This window comes from Lissotriton helveticus, chromosome 1_2, assembly GCF_964261635.1.
Source record: "Lissotriton helveticus chromosome 1_2, aLisHel1.1, whole genome shotgun sequence".
NCBI classification, from domain to species: Eukaryota; Metazoa; Chordata; class Amphibia; order Caudata; family Salamandridae; genus Lissotriton; species Lissotriton helveticus.
This window is the reverse complement of record NC_136058.1, coordinates 31,220,980-31,242,636: the sequence shown is the minus strand read 5'-3', so window position 1 is coordinate 31,242,636 and position 21,657 is coordinate 31,220,980. Positions and strand designations below refer to the sequence as shown.

Sequence of the window (21,657 nt, the reverse complement as noted above, 5' to 3'; positions counted from 1 at the left end):
TAAAAATTACCGACGTCGGAATTATGATTTTATCCCTGTTAAATTCTGGCACGTTAAACTTAAACCTAAAGAATTTAAAGGGAGAAAAATGCCTGGCAAACACCAGGACAGGTACATTTTGGCGCAGCAAGCATCAAAATCCACCTGTTATATACCCCCATTTTAGGGAACAACTGCTCTCATAAATAACGCACCCCACATTTGTACTTTTCTGGTGCAATAAATATCGCACCTAACACCGGGCAACTCTTAATCAGGGACTCTGCGGGGAGTTCCAGTTAATTGCCTTTTTGCCATGTGGCATCATCTACTGAGCACGTGAGGAGACCAACAGATTGATGTCTGCCAACTCACTCATTCATCGGAATAAAATAAGCGGCACATTCATAGACTTTTCACCCAGTTAGGGTGCAGACAATTACCGAAAACTTGTTCCGACAGTAACCCAAAGATTTAGAAAAATCTGGTGCTGCACCTACAATCTATTTTGCTTCATTTAGTTAGGTTAAGCAATGTCTGATTTATTCACCAAAACAGGTTAACTTCCACAGGTTTCTAGATGAGAGTGTAGTCTTCATGGAAGAGAGCAATGCATCGGTACCAACAAGTACTGTACATAGTTAAAATAAACGTTATAATGCTGAATTCAGTCCGACAAAAAAATGTTACGTCAGCCCTTTCATGTCTATTCAAATAACAATACAGTACACAGCGTGGTAGAAGGTAAGATGTGATTTCTTGGAATACCACAACATAGACAGGACCATCACTGTCTGGGTCCGAATGCAACTCAAGCCACCATCAAGCAACAAAGTGGGAAATTTCAGTCTGTCAATTATGTTTTAAAACCCCCTCTTTTTTTTTTAAGGTCAAAACTGGCTCTGATCTTGTACTGCAAACCATTGGAAATGGAAAAATGAATGTCTTTACACTAGCAATGAGTCATGCCAAATGTGTGTAGGAAGGTCTTCTGAGCTAGACCATTAAATGTGTCATGGAGCGACTATCAAAGGCCGATGATAACAGAAGGGAGCCAAGGAAAGCAGAAAGGTGGTATCCCTCGTTGCACTTATGCAGGGCTTTGAGAGGTGTGAATAAAGTGCTTTGGGCCTCTATAAGAAGCTCGTCTATGTAATTAAGGGTGTGGCTTAAGTAGGTACACTAAATATCTGTGATTCCTGTACTGTGCCACCCCACTGCTTTTTCGGACAAGCCACACAATTGCCCAACTAAAATAATTGTCATTTACAGCGCCAATAGCTGTAATTCAAGCAAATGCAAAACATATCGCCTTTGTAATGCTTGTTTAATAGAGTGGTTCAGTTGTACATAATGCCTTCCTGGTTATATATAAGGTAACAAAAATGCTTATAACACTTTCTATTATAACTTTTCAACATGCTGCACAGCAGGCACACTGCTCTACACCATGGCAAAAAGACATTGGCAAAGCCAATAGCTCTGGCTAAACACAAGATCCCAAAGGCGAGACCTATTGGCTATGCCAATGCTTGTTTGAATAAGGCATTAGGCAGGCCGTTTGGCCCTGGTGCCCCTCCCTCCAGATCTTAGCTGTTTTATGGTGTGCATGATCTGCTTTTGCGTGAACCTAAGATCCTTTTGATCGGCCCACTGTTTTGGGTGTGCGCCACTTTATGCTTCTCTTTTATTAGGACTGGCATGGTTCGAGAGGGTATTAATGGATTCTAATGAAGGAATATTATCCTTCAGTTTGTTTGGGGGCGACAATGTGTTGATGGTCTTGTTTGGATTTGGGACGAACTGGTTCCCTCTCCATTTTTAATTGGTGGTTAGAACACTATGCTGAGCCTCATAGTTGTATGTTATGGCGATATGAGCTCTCCAGGTGGATTCTGTTATGTTGTAATGGTGGTTGTTGCCTTTCAATAGGTTGTTTATGTTGGCCCAGAAAAGTTTGGAGTTTCTCTGTCTGCTTGCGTGGAGCATTTTCATCCAAGTGGCCTCGTTATATGTGTACTTCACTGCCCTAAATGCTTTTTTATAGTCACTTTTCATTTTTTCAGTTGTCACGAGTGAGTCCTGAGTTCTTTGGTAGCCCCAAGAGCATGTCTTTCTTGGTAATTTATTGAGTTAAAAAAATAATAGTCTTTGTTACGAGTGAACCACGCTGCACCAGTATTCCCTACTGCTTTGTAACTTGGGGGCTGGGAAGAAAATCTTGAGTATATATTGGTGACAAAGTCCTCCCAAACCTCTATCCTGGCTGCCTTCTTATTTGCAGGTGACAGAAGAGTTGTACAAGCATCCATGATGGCATCCATGTTGTCTTCATTTCATTTAAAGCTTTTAAATTGTAGGATTGGGCTGTAAAGCTAAGGGCGATAGCTTGCAGAGTCATTTCAAGATTGAGGTCTATGGTAAATGTTTGAGGGTAGTAGTCGCTTTTAAGTCTTTCTTTTATGGTGAAGTTGGGGATGTATGAGAACAAATCTGGGTCTGCCAGGGTGAAGCCAATTGTTGAGGTAGCTCGGTTACTCTTGTAAAGGCTGCCAGGCTATCCAAAGGTCCTCGACTATTTAATGTAAACAAGGACAGTTCTTCGAGCGATGTGATGCATTTTTTACCTAATACGTCCCATCTTGTTAGATTGTTATCTCTGCCTTGTAATAGGTTAATCTTGAAATCCCCTGACAGGATTATACTTGCATGTGGATAAGTGGCTTTTAGTGTGTTGAGCGACCCTACCAATAACTGGATTTTTTTTTCATGTGCTTATGTGTGGGATGAATGTAAATATTCAAGATTAATAAGTAAAAAAAGGTGAAACTGCTAATTTGCTGCACTGCATCCAAGTCGAGTCTAAGTCTACTTCTTCGTATTCCTAAAGGATGTCGACTGATAGACCACCTTTTGCCCTACCATGACATGCTTCTATTGTGGCTAAGTTTTGATGTTCTTTGTAGCCCGTGATTGGAATGTTTGTTGACTGGCAGGTTTTCTGAAATAATAGGATGTCATATTCTTGGAGGAATTCTAAAGTCATCCTCATCGATCTTACCGCATAAGCCGTGAAGTTTCCAGTAGCAAAGCTTACTACCTTGAGTTGATTTAGTGATGTGTGGGCATGTGTCTTATGCTTTACAATATTTGATTATATGAGAACCAGCCTCAAGGTTAACCTTAAAATGTTGTGCTTTTGGATGCGGGCTTGTGATGAAAAGTTGCCTAATGATTGGAGTTCCAACATTGACTGTGCTGAAGTTATCAGGCCCTTTTGCTCCCTTCAATATGCCTGTGGTTGTTTTAGTACGTTGTAAAGGGTTTGGGTATGGAGGTTGGCTTGATACCCCATGTTGCAAAGGATTCTCTATGATGCAGTGTTTTCAGATATGGTATTATCTGACCAAGTTGACATTGTAATTCCGGACCCCGGCTTGTTGGGGTTAGGTTTAACTAAATTCTTTACAGGTCGATGGATTTGATGTACATCAGATCTGGGAGGGCTTCTAATAATTTTAGTACAGCGCTTCTATTCAATATATCGTGGGCGCCCCTTGATGTATAGTGCGGAACCAGCTTGATTTTCCCTTTGCCCGGGCTAGGAGATTTTTTCAACAGTGTCTTCGGACGGCGGGTCAGATTCTCTGCCGAAGCTTCGGTTAACCCTTTGTGGATTGTTGATGCTTGTGGGGAATTTCCTATAGAATGCCATGATGTGCATTGGAGGTCCGTTGTCAGCTGTGTTCCTGGGCAACTTGGGATTATTGAGATTGTCTGGCCGTCTTCACGGCTGCACTACTCAGTCATGTCTAACCTCCTGCATCTTGATTGCTGGTTTCTGTCTCTTAAAGGCCTTTTGTTAGCAGGATCTGATGTTTCCTGCACCCAGTTCTCTCGCTGTTTTTTCATCGATATTATGGGCAGAGGTTCCCTTTTATGTGAATGAGGAGTGAGAGCTCCATTTGTTAACTTTGTTTTCCTTGCTTTCCTCAGACATTTGCGTTCCCTCTTCGTTAGGGGTGTGTGTGAACTGGTAGCCGGGGGGCTTCTTATGCTTTCCCAATCGAAGATTGTTGTTTTAGAGGAGTTGTTGAAGCGTTTGGCATTTGTTTGGTCGTTTGTTTGATATCGTCCTACTGGGCAGCTGTGATTATGGGCTCATTTTGCGTGATGTTGGCGATTTATTTGGGGGGTGTAGCATTGTTGCTGCATGCAGCTGCCGCTGCTTTCAACCTTTGAGGGCCGTTCCATGGGTGTTGAGGTGCCCCCAGTAGTTCTATCATTTTGGTTAGAACTATTGCATGTTTGTCTATTAATAGGGCCAGTGACAAGTGTGGTACGTGAAGTCCCATTCTCTGTTGGACGCTAGTTATCATTGTGTTTAAGGTCCGCACTTTTATTCTATCCCCTTTACATAATTTGCTAAAAAATCTAGTAGCTTGACTTGTGTGTCGAGTTTGTCTGCATGATATAACATGGTGGTTCCATTTGCTTCCATGGTGTTTAGCAGATGATGCTACATAGTTTTCTATCAATTGTTATCACTTTTAGGATACAGACAACTTTTACTCAAATTCCGTTTAAGATGGTGACAAGGGTGACAATACATATGTATCAGGCTATGAGTCTGGTGCTCCATGGTTCATATTCTGGCTTCATGTTGACTGCAGATTACAGGCCGAAAGACTGGCTGAAGTTCTAGATAAAATATAGGGAGAGAGGGGAAAAAAAGCAATGGCTCCCTTCACATCTGTTAGATTTTAAGATATTTAATAATCCAGGAGTGTTTGGGCCAGGTATCCTTTCATTTTTTCACGTAATTTAGTTCTAATTATTTATTCTGATTCGTAGGATTTAACAACTAAGCAGATAATAGTTCTTGGCAATTGTATTAATCGATTTAGGGTTTTATTGAATGTTCTTTGTCAGTGGTTTTTAACCTTTTGACTTCTGTGGACCCCCACTTAATCATTACTGGGATCTTGAGGCCCCCCCCCACACTGAATCAATATTGGAATCCGATAGCCTCCCATACTGCCCCCTCCCCCGAGTCAATCTAAGAAACTTTGATGGTTTGACCCTCTAAGCATTGCACATAATTATGGAAACAAGAATTCATCAAACAAATACACAAATGATGAACGATTTTATTTAACCCTTTGTGTGCGTCGGACAGGCCCCCGACCATCGACCTCACAGTGGGTGTGTGCGCAGGACAGCCGGGGGCCGTCCGAACCACGCCTAGTCATAAATCACCTGCACCGCAGCGTAATTCCCGCCGTGGTAAACTGGTTAATCCACAAATAACTATAAACAAAATCAAATGTGTTCATTGTAATTTAAAAGGTTGGACCTTTTCTAATTTCAGTTAAGTCTACCCATCATCCATACTATGTTCTGTTTAATGCACCTGCACTGCTCTCACAAAGCAATCTGAGGCTACCAACTTAATTTTGAGCCTCCGGTTTCAAATCCCTTAACATTTGCAGAATGTTTTAAAAATGTTCAGTTTTACATTTTGCTTCTTTCTTTATACACACTTTATTAGTCTGTTAATATTATTTCATTTTCTAAGCAGTCTTTAGCCCTCTGAGTAGGCATCGTGGACCCCCGGGGGTACCACAGGTTAAGAATCTCTGTTCTGCGTGATTCAGAAGGGTGAAATTGCTTGAACTATGCTTTAGCTGGAGAGGAATTGTAGGAGAGTATGGTCTGCTATCCTATGGTCACCCCAAATTTTTGCTTTTTGCTTCACTGGTTTTCGACTACTGAGGCTGTGGGCCTGCTAATCAGACCCCCAGCCTGCTGTTCTCTCTCTATATTATTAATACATGTGCTATAGGTACATACCACAATTGGAAATGGACTCCTTGTCAGCCCCTGTACCATGCACTATAGGTGCTCAGGGCATAGGTGCCACCAAGGCCTACCAGGGGCTGCAGCATATCTTTTGCCACCCCTGACTGGTTCTTAAATTGACACAACTGGCTGATCACTCATCTGGGGCAAGGTGGTGTAATCACCCCTTGCTTAGATATACTATACCTATATCTAAACCTATATCTGGACCCATATAAACCTGTGAGCCACTCCTATGGAAGGCCTTATCAATCCTGGAGGCAGAGTGCGTGGTTTAATGTGAGATGGAGCTCTAGCATGAGCTGAGCCTGTCTGCAGCCGTCGGGAACAAATCCCTAAGCTGTTTCAGGATAATGCCATACCTTATACTATTAAGTGCATTATAATCCTCGCGGTTATATAGCAACTTTGGTTTGGCTTTATCAAAACATGTCGTGTAAGGTGTCATACGATTTGGAATACTATCCCTTCGCCAGTTTTGGCTACGGGGATAGCATTCCACCCCTCTAGAGGGAGAAGACATGTTACTTTTCTGAAATGCGGTTAATTTTAAAAGAGCCTCACATCCACAAAATGGATGCTTCTGCCACAGACACAGGTCTGCCCCCCTGCAGCTGACCGAAACTCAGCCAAGGGGGCCTGGACAAAGGGTTTCCTGTCGCAGGGCGGTGTTACACCCCCTCAGACAGGAGATAGTGGATTGTAGCAGGGAGGTTTGAAAGAAACCAGACACTGCATGGGGAGCACAAGGCTGCCCCTTGCATAATCCGGCCAAACCGGTTCTGGGGCACTCCAGCCCCCGTCCCAGCGCGGCCAGGATCCACCCACTTCCTGGGTCCCACCCATAGGAGGGGACCTAGCAGGTAATCCAGCCCCCCAGATTCGAATAAGAGTGGGAGCAGTGCCAATGCACTTCAGATTATCCTGATGAAACGTAAGAAACGAAACTCTGGACCCTTCGACATCCTACTCAACGTAGAAGATTGAAGAATCTCCCTTGTGGTCAAGGAGTGACCACCCTGTGCAAACAGGCACCATCCAGCCTTCGACGTCTGCTTTGTTGCAGTTCCCGCCGGAACTCGAGCGACAGAGATCGACGAGATCAAGCTTGCCTGCCTTCCAACAGCCCGATCCACAGTCCCTGCAGAGCTGAGACCCGTGGAGGCGACCAGAAGCGTGGGGCACGCCATCTTAAAAAGACCACGAGACGCTGACCGTGCAGCCCACGAGTGACCCTCGAAGCTGTACACCGGGGTTTGAGAAGCCCCAACCCTGAGCCACTCTTGCACCGAAGTTCAGCCCTCCACACTCGACGAGTGCTGCGTGGGGCCCTTCTGCTTCTTTTGGCTCAACGCGTTGGTCCGGTCACTTGCCAGCCGGCTTGTGGCCCCTGTACCGACGAAACGTGAAATTCGACCTGCGATTCTGGTTGCTCCAGATTTGCACCAGCTCCCCTGAAAAGGAGCCCCCACTCTGACCCTCCTGGTTCAAGTGAGAAGCAATCTCCCGGTTTCGCGTGGATTGCTTTTGCCAAGTGTTGTTTGCTCCAATCTTGAAGCCAACAGCGCCGACGGCGAGAGCCTGCGTGGGACAGATCGTGACCCGCTCCTGGACGTCGTAGATGCCCCAGAGTCCACATGACAGCGGAGAGAAGCTCCTCGACAACCACCTGATTGCGCCCGACATTGCCTGGTTCCATCCTGGTTCCACCCTGGTCACTGCTGAGACTCTGTCCCCTCTGCTTTCAGGTACTTTTCGACTTGAGTCCACCCTTGGACTCCACCGGACACTTCTCTTTCACCTCGCCTGCAGCCCTTTCAGCTCCAAGCACCAAGAGCCTGCGTGACGAAACCCGACTCAACTTCGACCCTGTGCACCCACTTCCTGTGGGTGAGGTAACATTGCAACGCCGGTGTTCCCACACTGGTACACACCTCTAGGGTCTGTGTCTTAAGTTTTGTTCCTCTAGGTTCAGCGGAAGTGTCCTTAAACTCTAACTTTGTAACTTTTACGCACCATTGACTTTACATTGGTGCAAGCCGCACTTTACGTGCTGCACCCGAATCCCGCTGGCTTTTCCCAACTTCAGCATTGCTAGTCCCGACTGCTCCCAGCGATGCCCTAGGCCCTAGGCCTAACCACTGATCGATTGGTATCTCTTATGCCATTTTTTTAGTATATGGTTTGAGTGGCCCCTAGGCCTCATCCAAAATTGTGCAACTTTGTATGTTATACTGTGCTTTTGATTTAACGCTTGTGCCCCTTTGTTCATAAAGAATACTGGGGATTGTTTTTAGTAATAAATACATATATTTTTATAATATATACTTATGTGGTGTCCTTTCATTTGATATTACAGGATTGTATGTGGTAAAACAGCTCGCTTAACACGACCTCTTAAGTTAAGCCTTTAGGTTGCTTAGTCCATGCTACCCCTAGGATAGCTTGTCTAATAAGGTTGACTTACAACCAGACACCATAAGGGTTGTTTGGACTGATACAAGGTGGTTCCAGAATTGGAAACATCATATATCAGGCCAACTTCTCACAGGAATCTAACCGTTTGTGATGATACAGAAACAATGGTGTGTTGAAATAAAAGAACAAGTAAATTAGCGTATTCTTTAATTATTTCAGGTTTGATATACGTTTAATGAAGGAAGGTCGCATGAAAGGACAAGCATTCATAGGACTGCCTAATGAAAAAGCCGCTACAAAAGCTCTGAAGGAAGTCAATGGTTTTGTTCTGCAAGAAAGACCGATGGTAGTTGTATCCTTTTGTTGGAGTTTTTTTGTTCAGTTTGTTCAAGTATTTTGAATGGCATGATACTTACATTTTAACGTATGGTTTTATTAAAAAGTAAATGAAATCCATTTTACAAAAATGTAAGATTTAAGGCAGCTTGCTTGGTCTCGGTTAACCCCTTCCCCGTGGGGCTAATTCCCCCGTGGTGCGGGGGGAGGGGGGCCGCGCGCGGCGGTGCTCGTGACGAGCTCAGCTTGTCACGCTACACAGTGGAGCTGTGCTCATGACGAGCTGAGCTCGTCACGACTCCGCCCACTTAGTGGAACGCCCCGCACAGGAGGGGAATTATCCCCGCATCGGCGTTCCGTGGCGGTTATGACGAGCTCAGCTCGTCATGAGCACAGCTCCACTGTGCCTCATGACGAGATGAGCTTGTAATGAGCGTCGAAGGAGTTAAAAGCAGTTATATCCAAACTGCTTGTCCAAGTCTTCCAAACAGGAGGGGCTACATTTATTTTCAAGTATATATTACATTTTGTTTTATTCTGCGATTTTGTTTAACCAAGCATTTAAATTAGATACAGTATATTACAAGTATCTGGGCTGAACCAAGGCTAATTATGCTGTTTTCCTTTTTTTTCTCTCTGAGATTTATAAGAACAGTTACACAACTAATGCATAGAAATGTACAATTTTCCAAAGCAACAATATGCAATTAGGACAGTAAAGAAAACATCTAAATCCCAGCAATTAAGCCGAGAGCAAAGGAGCAATTCCCATAAAACAGAAAAGGAGAAAAATTGATATATTCCCGGTATGGTGCATCAAAGATATCAATGAGAGCAGTACCTGTAGTGAAATAAGGTTCGTCTTTCTCTGGTTGTAAGTAAAATCAAGCCCGCAATCTATATCCTACGCCAGCCTCTCAGTGTGGTCTTACATCAGTTATTATACACACTCTTCAAGTTTCATCTAGGGGGTGCGTGAGTAGATAATCCTTCAGTGGTTTCCAAATGTCGCGTCCACGTGAGGTGGGTAGTAATAATGTGGAATATACTTCGCTCATGGTATCACAATGAATCCGGTCACAGAGCCAGGCTCTCGCCGTTGGTGTTTGAAATCTGCCCAGTTTAGGGAGATTTGTCATTTTGCAAGAAGCAAGGCTTCTGAATGATTTCTTGAACGACTGAACATACCTCAACAGTGCAGTCAATGGTGTAGGTTGTATCGTATGTTCTACCATCAAAGACAGGAGTCGGTGAATCTCTTCCCAGTATGCCCGCACTGGCACGCAGTTCCGTGACATGTGCGAGAAGTCAGCCTCAGGGGCAGCACATCTGGCATAGGCGTGTGGCACACCAGGATCCATTTTCGATAGTAACTTCAGGGTTACGTAAATGCTGTGTAGATATTTAAAATGTAATAATTTGTGTTGATGGTTGTTTGAGATATATAGTGTTTGTTCACAACAATAGTTGCAAGTACTGTCCGGTATCGGTGTTCCTAGGTCCCCCTCCCAGGCTGCCCTTGCTTTGGACCCAAATACAGGGCGAAGGGATTATGATGGATGGTACAGGCGTGAAACCAAGTGGGTACTGTCCGTTTTTGGTAATAAGGAGCTTGAGAGGGGTAAAATCCTCCGGCTCCACCGATGCTGTCGGTATAGCCCTAACCAGTAATCCTCGGACTCTGAAGAAGAAATGTATCCATGCGTGTAGCCTCTGTGAAGTGATTCCGGTATTGTACATGGACGCGAGTCTCTAAACAGGTCTCCAATCTTCCGGAGCCATGTTTGGCCAATGTACGTTTGGTAAGGGCTTCAGTGGTAGGAGGTAGCCCCATCTTATTTGCTAAAGGCATACTTGCAGAATATAACTAATATTTCTGTAAGTATCACTGCAATTTGGTCCACGCCCAGCATGTTGTGGGTAGCGTCTGGATTTCAGAGGGGCGGCTTGACAAGACCTGTGGTAAGACAACGGAGAGTGAGTTAGGATGTATTTGTGCACGGTCGGGCTTAAGATATTGAGGTCTTGCATCGGGATGGTTCCAGTAATATGTGAAGTCGATCTGAGCAACGAGGTAATAAAGATAAAAAATCAGGGACACCGAATCCCCCACGCTCTTAGGGCATAATTAAGGTGGACCAGTTTAAACAAGGCTGCTTACTCGCCCAGACAAGACGTATAAGTAAGGACCGGAGTGTTTTGAAAGACTTCGTGGTTAAAGCGATGGGAATGTTAAAGAAGAGATATAAAAATCGTGGTAGAACCACCATTTTCAAAATAGCGATCCTGCCAGCGATGGAAAGGGGGAGTTTAATCAACCTGTCAATCTGCGCTGTGAGGTGGTTAATTGCGGGATCATAACTATAATTCAGTCTAATAACTTCAGGGGCACTACAATGCAAATATGTGGCAAGGTATTTAGTAGAGTCTGCACACCACTTAAGGAGGAACTCAAAATCTGTTTGGATAGTCGCTGGGGTCAATGGAAAAATCTCTGATTTGGCCCAATAATTAATTCGGGTACACACCAAACCGGACCACTTCCCGCAAGAGGGGGGGCAAGTTCTGCTCTGGTTGCCATAAAAATAGCATCACATCGTCTGCGTAAACCGAGGCCACAAGAGGACCTGTATGGAACTGTAACCCATGGTGGAGATGCCGCTCCTGTATATGGCGCGCAAGGGGATCCATAGCCACAATAAATAACAGAGGTGAGAGAGGGAACCCCTGCCTAGTGCCGCGCGACAGGGGGAACTCGGTTGTTAATTCACCATTAAGCTTTAGACGAGACACTAGGCCAGAATACAGCAGGCGCACTAGATTTAAAAAACCAATAGGGACGCCCAATTTCAGCAACACAGCATATAAAAAGAGCCACTCTAGCAAATCAAAAGCCTTCTCGGCATCTAGTAGAACAACCGTCGCCGGCAATGTGGGCTCAATTTAGTTAATCACCGGGAAAATAGCCCGTAAGTTGAGTGCAGTAGACCTGCCAGGTATGAAGCAAGTTTGAAATGGGCATAGCGCAGTATCCACAAGCAATGATAGACGGTGTAAGAAAGTGGCTCTGTATATACTGCTCCAAAGTAAGGTACAGTGTGCACAGAGTGCACAGTCCCCAGAGGTTTGGCAGCGGTTAAAGTACGATATAACCTTACTCTCTAAAGTGGTAGCTTGGTCGAGCAGTAAGGCAGTATCAGAGGACAGTGTAAAGCATTTGTTGTACACAGTCCGCAAATGGTCTCACACACTCAAAAACTGAACTCTAGGGCAATTGTTTTGTATATAAAAATATATTGTTGTTTTATTTTAGAAACACAAGTCTGTATAAAAATACTTCCTCAGAATGATAAGCTACAGTTGAATACTTTCAAATAGCAATAGACTTTTAAATGCATTAGATACAGTTGTTGCAATATGCAACACAAGTTTAACACAATTAGAACATTGAGCTCAATGGGAATTTGAATTAAAATGCAATATCAATTACTTTACATATGTTTTTCTTACTCAGGGCTGGATCCTGGATTCAGCCCTGGTGCATCTCCTATAAACAGTTGAAAGAAATCGTTTTTGTTACACAGGTGATTTTTAAGGAATATTTGTATGTTTTAAAAATCGACACTGGCAAAAACCAGGCAATGTTATCCTATGGAGGAAAATCAAGTTATCGGAAATTCTCAGTTGTAATTACTTTTTAAGGTCGGTGCTGGGCACAAAGATCCAGCACTGTGATCTCTCCTGGTAGCAGGTGAGTAATTTCGTTTTCGTTGATTGGATGATTTTTAGTGAATATTTCAAAGTTTCAAAACTCGACACATGGAAGAATTTCCAAGTGAAAACCAGTCAATGTTACCTTATGGAGAAAATGTAGGTTTTCAAGTAAGTACTCGACTGGCAGATTTAAGGTTCTGGGGTTAGACTCAGGGGGTCTCCCAGGGTCAGGTAGGTACAGTAGTTACACCCTCAGTGGCACAGGAGCAGCCGGGTGCAGATAGAGTAGGCCCAATGTTAGCCTATGGTGGGTAGGGGGACTTTGGTTGGTGGCTTCTAGCAGGCAGACCACGCGGCTGTGGGAGCTGAGCTCCGGGTCACTTACACTGGGCAAGTGGGGAAGTAGGATAGAACAGTTGCTGCACTTCCAGTGGCACGCGGGCGGCTGGGTGCAGGGTGCTTTTGGGCCGTCGGGAGCCCAATGCATTTTCCCTCTGATTCCCCAAAGGCCACTTCACGCCAGATGAATTGATCGCCTCCGACCCGCCCTCGCGAACTTGAAGGAGCTGTTTTGACCTAAGAAATTCTTCCGATTTGGTTCCCTGAGAACCCAAGCTATCATATTACGCATTACCAGATCTGACTTCCTACTTGGACCAGGGCTCCTGAATACTTGGTGGCCGATTGTTTTGAGTGCCTCCAGTCTACGGACCGAGAGGTTTCTAGATTATCGTCAACCCGCTCCTTTTGATTCTTTCCAAGGATTGTACCGACTCTGCATCCAATAATCTGAGGTGTCCACGAGTCTCGCCCTGGGCACAGGAATTTAACAGAATAGATGCTTTCTTTGTCCCCCTCCCCCCCATTTGTGTGCCCTGAAGAAGGTGCGGCCTTCCATCTGGCCGTGCACCGAAACGCGCGTTGGCGTTGTTTTCTTGTGTCCTGATATTCTGTCAACTAGTAATCGACCTTAAGTTTGGAAGTGTTTCAGGACACCACTGTTGTTTAACATCGGGCCATTTGAGTACAAAGTATATATGATGACTGGTGAATGAATGATGATGCGAGAATTTTTGTGAATGAGTACATGTATAAAGAATGTGTAGTTTGTTTGAGTAGTATGAGTGATTTGCTTTGGGGACGTGTGGGATGTTTGTTGAATCAAGTTGTAATGTTTCAGCAATTTTATGTTGTGTGAATTAGGTCTTCTAAGAAATGTTGTTTTGTAAAAAGAAAAATGAAAATAAAAATGTGACTATCCTCATGTAATGCGTTGTCTAGACATCAGTTGTCCATGTTTCTGGTCCTTGTGAGCCTATACCTGCTGTATGTGTATTGAGGACTCTTTGTGAGCCTTACCTTAAACTAATTGGGGCAGACTATTTCTGTTTTCTGAATTCGACTGTTATTTCCCCTGCTAGTCTGCCTCTCATCACGCCTTTCAGGGGACCCTTTCCTTTTTAAAGGTTCTGGGGTTAGACTCAGGGGGTCTTCCAGGGTCAGGTAGGTACAGTAGTTACACCCTCAGTGGCACAGGAGCAGCCGGGTGCAGAGAGAGTAGGCGCAATGTTAGCCTATGGTGGGTAGGGGGACTTTGGTTGTTGGCTTCTAGCAGGTAGACCACGCGGCTGTGGGAGCTGAGCTCCGGGTCACTTACACTGGGCAAGTGGGGAAGTAGGATAGAACAGTTGCTGCACTTCCAGTGGCACGTGGGCGGCTGGGTGCAGGGTGTTTTGGGCCGTCGGGAGCCCAATGTATTTCAATGGGAAAGCTGCAAGATGAACAAAGGCTGCAAGCTCGGGGACGGAGATTCTTCAGGTGCGACCACCACTTCGAGAGGTAAGCTGGGAAGCTGGAGGTTAGGTAGACACCCAGGAGTTGGGCACAGGGGGCCGTGGGGCGCCGGGTGCAGGGGTGTCTTTTGGTGTCAGGAAATCTTACCCTCTGCTGGTCGCGGTTGGAGGGGTCCTTTGTCGGGAGGCTGCAGGCGTCGTCAGGAGCGTCGAGAAGGGTCCTTGGGTGCTGGATTCTTGGTCACAGTCGCCGGGGGACGTTCTCGAGGTCTTTGTGCACTCAGGCACGGACCGGGCTCGGCGGGTGCAGAGTGAGCTGGATTCGCGGTTCTTGGCTGGCACCAGTGGTTGTAGATCTTTGAGCAGAACCACTGCTCATGGGAGTCCCAGTCTTTGGATGAGCAAGGAAGTCAGGTACTCCGGGGTTTTCGAGGTTGCTGACCACAGGAGACGCCGGGATTTAGCAGGTTCGAGGGTCGACAGGCTGGTAGGGGCCAAGTCAGTTGGTGTCGTCCTCTTGTTAGCAGCTGCACGGCAGGTCTTCTTTTTTCTTGTTCTTCTTGGTAGTTTCGGACTCTGGATCTGAGCAAGGAAGGTTCAGGGTGCCCTAAATACTAACTTTAGGGTCATTACAGGTAGGGAAAGGACAGGGACCAATGGGTCCCTTTCCTGGGGTGAGTACACCCCTATCCTGCCACTCTCCAGTGGGAGGGGGGCAGGAGCCTAACTCTGATCCTCAAGATGGCAAGAGCCCGGAGCTGTGCTTCACCTCGCCTCCACACCTGAGGGGTGGGTTGGCAGAGGCTGGTACACCCCCTGCCTGTCTTCCTGCCAGAGTGGGAGTCAGAACCGGTGGGGCCAGTTGCTGAGTACAGCATGTGGCCTGTAGAAGCTCACAAAGGCGGCATGCCTTTGAAGCTTCCCCTGCCCATCCTTAGGGAGGAGGCCTAGCACCTCGCCCCAGGATGTGCATTGTTGCAGGCCCACGAGAGCGGATGGCTCTCTACCCAGGGGTCCAGCAACATGTCTGCTGGGTGGCAGCCTAAGCAGCCTCTCAGTCAGGACGCTGGTTGTGGGTTAGTTTCAGGGGCAATTCCAAGTTGCCATCTGTCGTGCACTTTACATGAAATCCCACACTGGCATCAGTGTGGATTTAATGTGCTGAGAAGTTTCATACCAAACTTCTCAGTCTTTAGTGTAGCCATCATGGTGCTGTGGAGTTTGTGATGACGACCTCCCAGCATCATATACTTTTAATGGGAGCACTGCACTTACAGTGCCCAGGAATGGACCTAGGTACTGTAGGGGTACAGGGCTCAGGCACCTGTACCCACACCACTGGCATAGGGCACCCAGCTAGAGGGGTGACTGAGATATGCCAGGGCAGTGTTTTGTGGGCATGGCACACGGTGTGCCATGTCGACTCTTTGTTTTGTTCTGCACCCAGACACTCAGCCTGCAATGGCAGTGTGTGTGGCACAATAAGTGCTGCAGCCCTTGGGGGCCTTCTCTGTTCACAGTGCCCTGGGTACCTAGGGTACCATTTACCAGGGGCTGACATGTGGCCAGAGATGCCAATTGGGTTTAGGCATCAATACAGTAGCCCAGGGCACACTCAGTCAAAGTACATCAGCAATTCAGCAAAAAGTAGGGGCATACCATGCAAGAAAGATGGCACTTTCTCACATACGGGTAGCTAATATCTTGACACGGATTTTTGTAATCATGAATGAGTAATGATAGTGGCCTATAAGACAAACATTGACGCAACGATTTGCCTAGCTTAAGCAGTAATGTGACAATGGCTTCGCACACAGTTGGAGGAAGAGTTCCATTCTGTAGGGGCTCATCGTACACTTCTAACAATCGCGGTGCTAGTTCATATTTATAAGTTTTATAAAAAATTCCCAGAAAGACCATCGGAGCACATCTGCTAACAAGGTCTTTTATGGCCTGACGAATTTCCTCTTCGTCTATCGGGAAGCTAGGAACTCTCATTGTCCTTCCTTAAGCCAGACCATATCAATCTCCTGTAAATAGTGCGCCATGGCCTGTCCCACTGGGGGGTCGCACATGGTGTATAGACGGGTATAGTAAGAAAGAAAAGCAGTGGTAATGTCTATTCCCCTCGTCAGTGTGGTCCCGGTCTCAGCGTCAAGATGTGTGATGAATGCAGATTGATATTGGTGTCCTGTCAGGCCTCCCGCCCTCTCCATACACCCGGGCCCTAGAATATTTACCAAGATGTTTAACTTCACGAGTAGCCAAATCAGTGAAGTCGGTCAATAATGTTGCACAATCGCGCAGTGATTCTGGAGATGAGGTAGTCTGTGCAGTTTCTGCTCTATTCTCTCCAGGTCCCCCTGTATGGATCGAAGCACGCCCTCATGCTTAGAAATACTGACCCGCGAATAAACGCCTTAATGGCTTCCCATAATTGCCATTGTGAATCCACTGTTCCTTCATTTAGCGAGAAATACTCCTGGATAGCCGCACCCATTTCGTTACGAAACGCTGAGTCAAGCAGAGCCGACGAGGGGAACCTTCATAAAGGCCGTTATCTCGGCAAACCCACGGAAACCAGAACGGGGGAATGGTCAGACAGTGTGCGTGGCATATAGTCAACCGTCCACACCTCCAAAAGTAATTGTGGTGTAAGATACCAATGATCTATCCGGTACCATGAGCTGAGAGGGGCAAAATAGAAAGAATAGCTACGAACCCCCGGATGTTTTGTGAATGAATGAATGAAATTATTTATAGAGCGCACGATGGCCAAGCGGCTTCCTGGCGCTGAGGGGTCTGGGGAGCAGAACAAACGAGTCCAGGGGGGGTTAATAGGAGTAGGCCAAGGCAAACAAGAATGTTTTGAGCGCTTTGCGGAAGTGTGAAAAAATAGGAATAGAACGCATAGAGAGAGGGAGGGAATTCCAAAACCTTGTGTGTCAAGGATGCAGCATTAAGGCGGATTGTGTTAAATTGGTCAGTCCCTGTGTAGCATGTGGCTTTCTAATGCGACCTGGGCCAGTGGTGTCAGTGGTAGGGTCTAACGTAAGATTGAAGTCTCCACCCATGAGTATATTGTCAGCGCATAGACGATCAATGCATGCAGTCATTTGAGAAAAGAAATCAGAGGTGTCAACATTCGGAGCATACACATTAATGAAAAGTACTGATTTCCCCCTCCCCCAACAAGCCCAGCACCATGATATATCTACCCTAGTCATCTGCCACAACCTCTGAAACCTGAAAAGGAAGTGAGTGGTGAACTACTATACACTCCCGCGTGAATATGAACTATAGCCGACAAAGAAGCTGTGACTACCCCATGATGACGCAAACCCATTTACCGAAAGTGGCGCGTAGTGTGTCTCTTGAAGAAAGGTGACCTGGATAGAGTGTCTGGCCAAATACGCCAGGACTTGACAACCTTTTTTAGGATTAGATAACCCTCTCACATTCCTGGATAGGCACTAAGGGTCGCGCTCATATTTGGAGGTCATCTAACTACTGTTGAGTAGATCTTCACAGGTGTTAGAAATGTAGAAGTCATACCGTGTACAATACAAATTGGTTTCACCCCCGCCAATAAACAACAAAGCAATAAACACAAACAGAACAACCCAGTCCCATCCATTACTCCCACCCACATCGGATATGCAAAAACAAGGCATCTGGTGAATCCCAATCAAATAACAACTGGCAGAAAGGAAGAAGAGAAAGAAGGAAAGGGGTAGAAAATAAATGTAGGAAAACATCCTGAGGGGGAAGGCAACGCTCTGAAGGAGCCGACCATTAGCAGTATATGTAATGACAGGATCCTGTCCGCTTAATATGAGCCTGCTCCGCAGCAGCAAGTCATATTACATGGTAATGCGGTATAGTAAAATCCTCTGCATACGGATCTCATACCATGTCTGTAGACTGCGCCGGGGCTCAGACCTGGGGCTACCAACGCCACTTGTCAACACTAATGCTAGGTCCTGACCTGTTTGTGTTCTGAAAGTGGTCGCATGTTGCTTAGAGCCAGAATCTCGATTACCATCATGTCTCTGCAATTTGTCCCCATTTTGCTGTTTCTTCCAGAATTTTGCTGCCTCATCATGAGTATCAAAGATGTGTGCTTTTCCACCTATCTGGATTCGAAGCCGGGCCGTATACAGCATGGCGTATTTAACATTCATTTTCTGGAGAGAGCGTTTAATGTCCATGTATTTCAGGTGTGCTTCCTGCACAATCGGAGTGAGGTCCAAAAATATAGAGATGTTAGACCCCTGGTAACTAAGTGAGCCACGCTCTAGGGGGAGTACTACATCCCGGGCATGATAATTTAGAAGTTTGGAAATTATTATCCCTGGAGTCCCACCTGGTGCCGGGAGGGGGGGGGAGGGCGGGTCCTAGCGTTCGATGCTCTCGCTCCACAGCAAATTAGCAGAGAAGACCTCCTTCCTGAACATCTCAAGGAGGACTGACTCGATGAATGCAGCCATGGGGGCGGTATACATGGTTTCAGCAATCCCGGTAAGTCGGATGTTATTTCTGCGTGAGCGCGCTTCCAAATCTTCTGCCTTCATAGCGAGCTGTTTAATCAGGCCCTCCACCTTCTCCAATCTTCTCTGAACAGTAGGTTGCGCATCTTCAAGATCAGAGTTCCGCTGCTCAGCGCTTCCAATCCGGGTATCTTGCGCTTCAAGCCGACCGTGAACGTCATCAAGGCGAGTGGTAAGTGTGTCCAGGCGGGCATCAGTGGCCTGGAAATCAGCCCGCAGCTCGGCCATGATGGCGTCGGTGCCCTCCAGCTGGTGTGATTCTGATAGTGGGGGTCTACATGTTGTCGCGCATGGATGTCTCACCAGCTTTAAAGCTGAGTTGGCGCTGTTTGGGGTCAGTATGGCCCATTTCGTACTTTAAAGATAGAGAAAGCAGTTCCTGGAATCAAATAGGGAACAAGAAGCAACAGTCTGATACGTGGGGGCAATTCACCGCTAGCGGTTTTGGTACTTGGTTTTGTTTTCAGGGTCGCCGATTTTATTGCAGGCGCAGTGGGCGCGATGGCCGCAAGGGAGGGGCACACAATGCTCCAAATGGCTGGTTTCGCTATCGTCAATGTTGACCTGAGCACAATGCGTGTGGGGAGGCGCGCACAGTAATTCAAATGGCAATTGAAATGTCCCCAATCCGCCTGTGACCCAACAGCATGGATCGCTTCAAATTAACAGACTTGGTGGCGAACGTTAGGGGGGCAGTGGTATTTGCAGCGTAATAGTGATGCTGCCCCTCCATTAGTGCTGGGCCATGGAGTGCTGTGCTGCAGAGGACCCAGATTTCATTGGTACCAGCCCGGTGAGCACTGCGGAGTGGGGTGACCAAGGGGGCCGACTAGGCCGTGTGTCGTCTCCTACCTCCCCGCAGCAGTTTGTGTCGTCATGCGCTCTCCAGTACCGGGATCAGAAGCTGAAAGGCACAGCAGGGCTTCCAGGCTCGCGAGGTGGCGTCGCTGGCTCGACTAGACCTCCATGCCGGCAGTAGTCCTCGGCCCCACACACTCTCCTGGCCGCACCCTCAGGCTCACCAGAGACCCCTATTGTCTCGGGCATCGGAGGGCCTTGTCGGGTCCAGGAGCGCACTCTGTAGGATCTCTGCGTAGCGGGCAACATGAGGGTCCCGACTCGGATCAATCAGTCGCTGGTGCACCCCAGGCGCCGGCTGTGAAGCAGGAGTCAAGCCAAGGTCATATGGGGGCAGATAGTCAGAGAAGAAGATGGGGCGGCCCCGGAACTTCAGAGTCAAGCGGCCATCTTAGGTGCTGGCTCGGCCACGCCCCAATTATGCTGTTTTTTAATGGCCATTTAACTTCCTTTTGGATTTTCAGTCCACTTGTATCCATACTTGTAGATTTGTTTATTTCCATTCTGACCTTATTTCTTTGTATACACAGCAGCTGTATTTATTTCTGGAACACGCATTGACCCCAAGGAATATCTTGGCACTATTGGCCTCTAACAAATTAATATTATTATCCATCTCAATTGTACTCATTTTATCAACTACAGAAGAGTAATAGGCTGATTGACTCACTGATATTTTAACAGGACATGTTTCCACTACACCACACAGGAAGAGGAAGTCCGATACAGCACCTAAACCTCCTGTGCCTGTCAAGAAGAAGGACTCTGCCACGTCTCCTATGCACCCTTCTTCTCCTGTATCACCTTCTCCTCTTCTTTTAAACATTTCACCTCAAAATTCTCCTCCTCATTCTCCACCACATACACCTCCTCAGGATGTTGATGATGATAAGGAGTATAGCATGGGGGGGATACCCAGATGACCCTTTTCCCTACCCAACAGGTTCACCAGACTGGGAGTATCCAAACCTACATGATGTACCAGATATTCCTGACCCACATACATATCCATCTAAACCTTCTCCTCCAGAAGACTATATTAGGGTTGGAGACCTAATTAATAGGACTGCCATCTATCACAATGTCACCATGCATTCAGATGAAGCATAGGAAGATTTTTTATTAGATACTTTTGGACACTCCCAAAAATCTGTGCAAATACTGCCAATGATTAAAGGAATCATTAAGCATGTACCAGAAGTGTGTAAAGATCCTATACGAGCTACAATAATAAACCCAAGGATAGAGAAAAAGTACAGAGCAGCTCCTGGGGGACCCTGCCTACATTAAAGGACAGCTACCCTTAGACTCCCTAGTAGTTTCAAACGCTAGGAAAAGAGCAAATTCCCAAACATCAGGTGAAGCTCCCCCTCTTGATAAAGAATCAAAGATCATAGACACTTCAGGGAAAAAAATAGCTGCCCAAGCTAGCAATATATAGCGCATCGCTAACACACAGGCCCTCCTCGCAAGATACGACACGGCTCACTATGATCAGTTAGAGAAGCTCTTACAACATCTACCTGACCAATATAAGGCACAAGCAAATTACCTCATACAAGAGGTAAGCTTATATCAAATGCCTCCATTAAATGCGCACTTGATGTAGCAGACACTGCATCCAGAGCAATAAACACCAGTCAGCGTAGCTACGCATTTCAGGATTTAAGCAAGAGGTGCAAACTACTACCTTAAATCAACCATTCAACCAACAATAATTGTTTTTTCCAGAGGTAGACACAGCACTTGAAAAAATGAAGATAGACACTGACACAGCAAAGTCTATTGGAGCTCTGCAGTCCACCCAAGCATGAGACGCCTTCCGTCGCTCCTTTTACAGAGGAGGCTCCAAACAAGCTGAAAAGACAATTCATCTTCCTTTAAAACAAATACACAAACATCCTCCAATAGAGGATACTTTAGAGGAAGCTACAGAGGCAACAGCAACAAGGGAAGAGGTAGAGGAAATAACAATAATCGAACCTCTCCCAGCAGAGAACAGTGACTTCCTTCTGCTTCCCCAACAGCATTCCACTCCTGTAGGGGGCAGACTAACACAGTTCCTACCTGTCTGGAATTCCAATACAACAGACAAGTGGGTAAGACAAATTATCCAGTATGGTTACTGCCTAGAGCTTACAGCTGTG

The 21,657-nt window shown here is 46.3% G+C and overlaps 1 protein-coding gene across 3 annotated transcripts in view; it reads left to right on the top strand.

The window, feature by feature from the left end:
- Nucleotides 1–21,657, top strand: part of RNPC3 (RNA binding region (RNP1, RRM) containing 3) — a 231,179-nt gene that overhangs the window by 192,703 nt on the left and 16,819 nt on the right. For all 3 annotated transcript variants that reach the window (XM_078668497.1, XM_078668514.1, XM_078668506.1), the window contains exon 13: nucleotides 8,479–8,611. In XM_078668497.1, coding sequence (XP_078524623.1) covers nucleotides 8,479–8,611 — 133 coding nt within the window. The remainder of the gene's footprint in view (nucleotides 1–8,478; nucleotides 8,612–21,657) is intronic.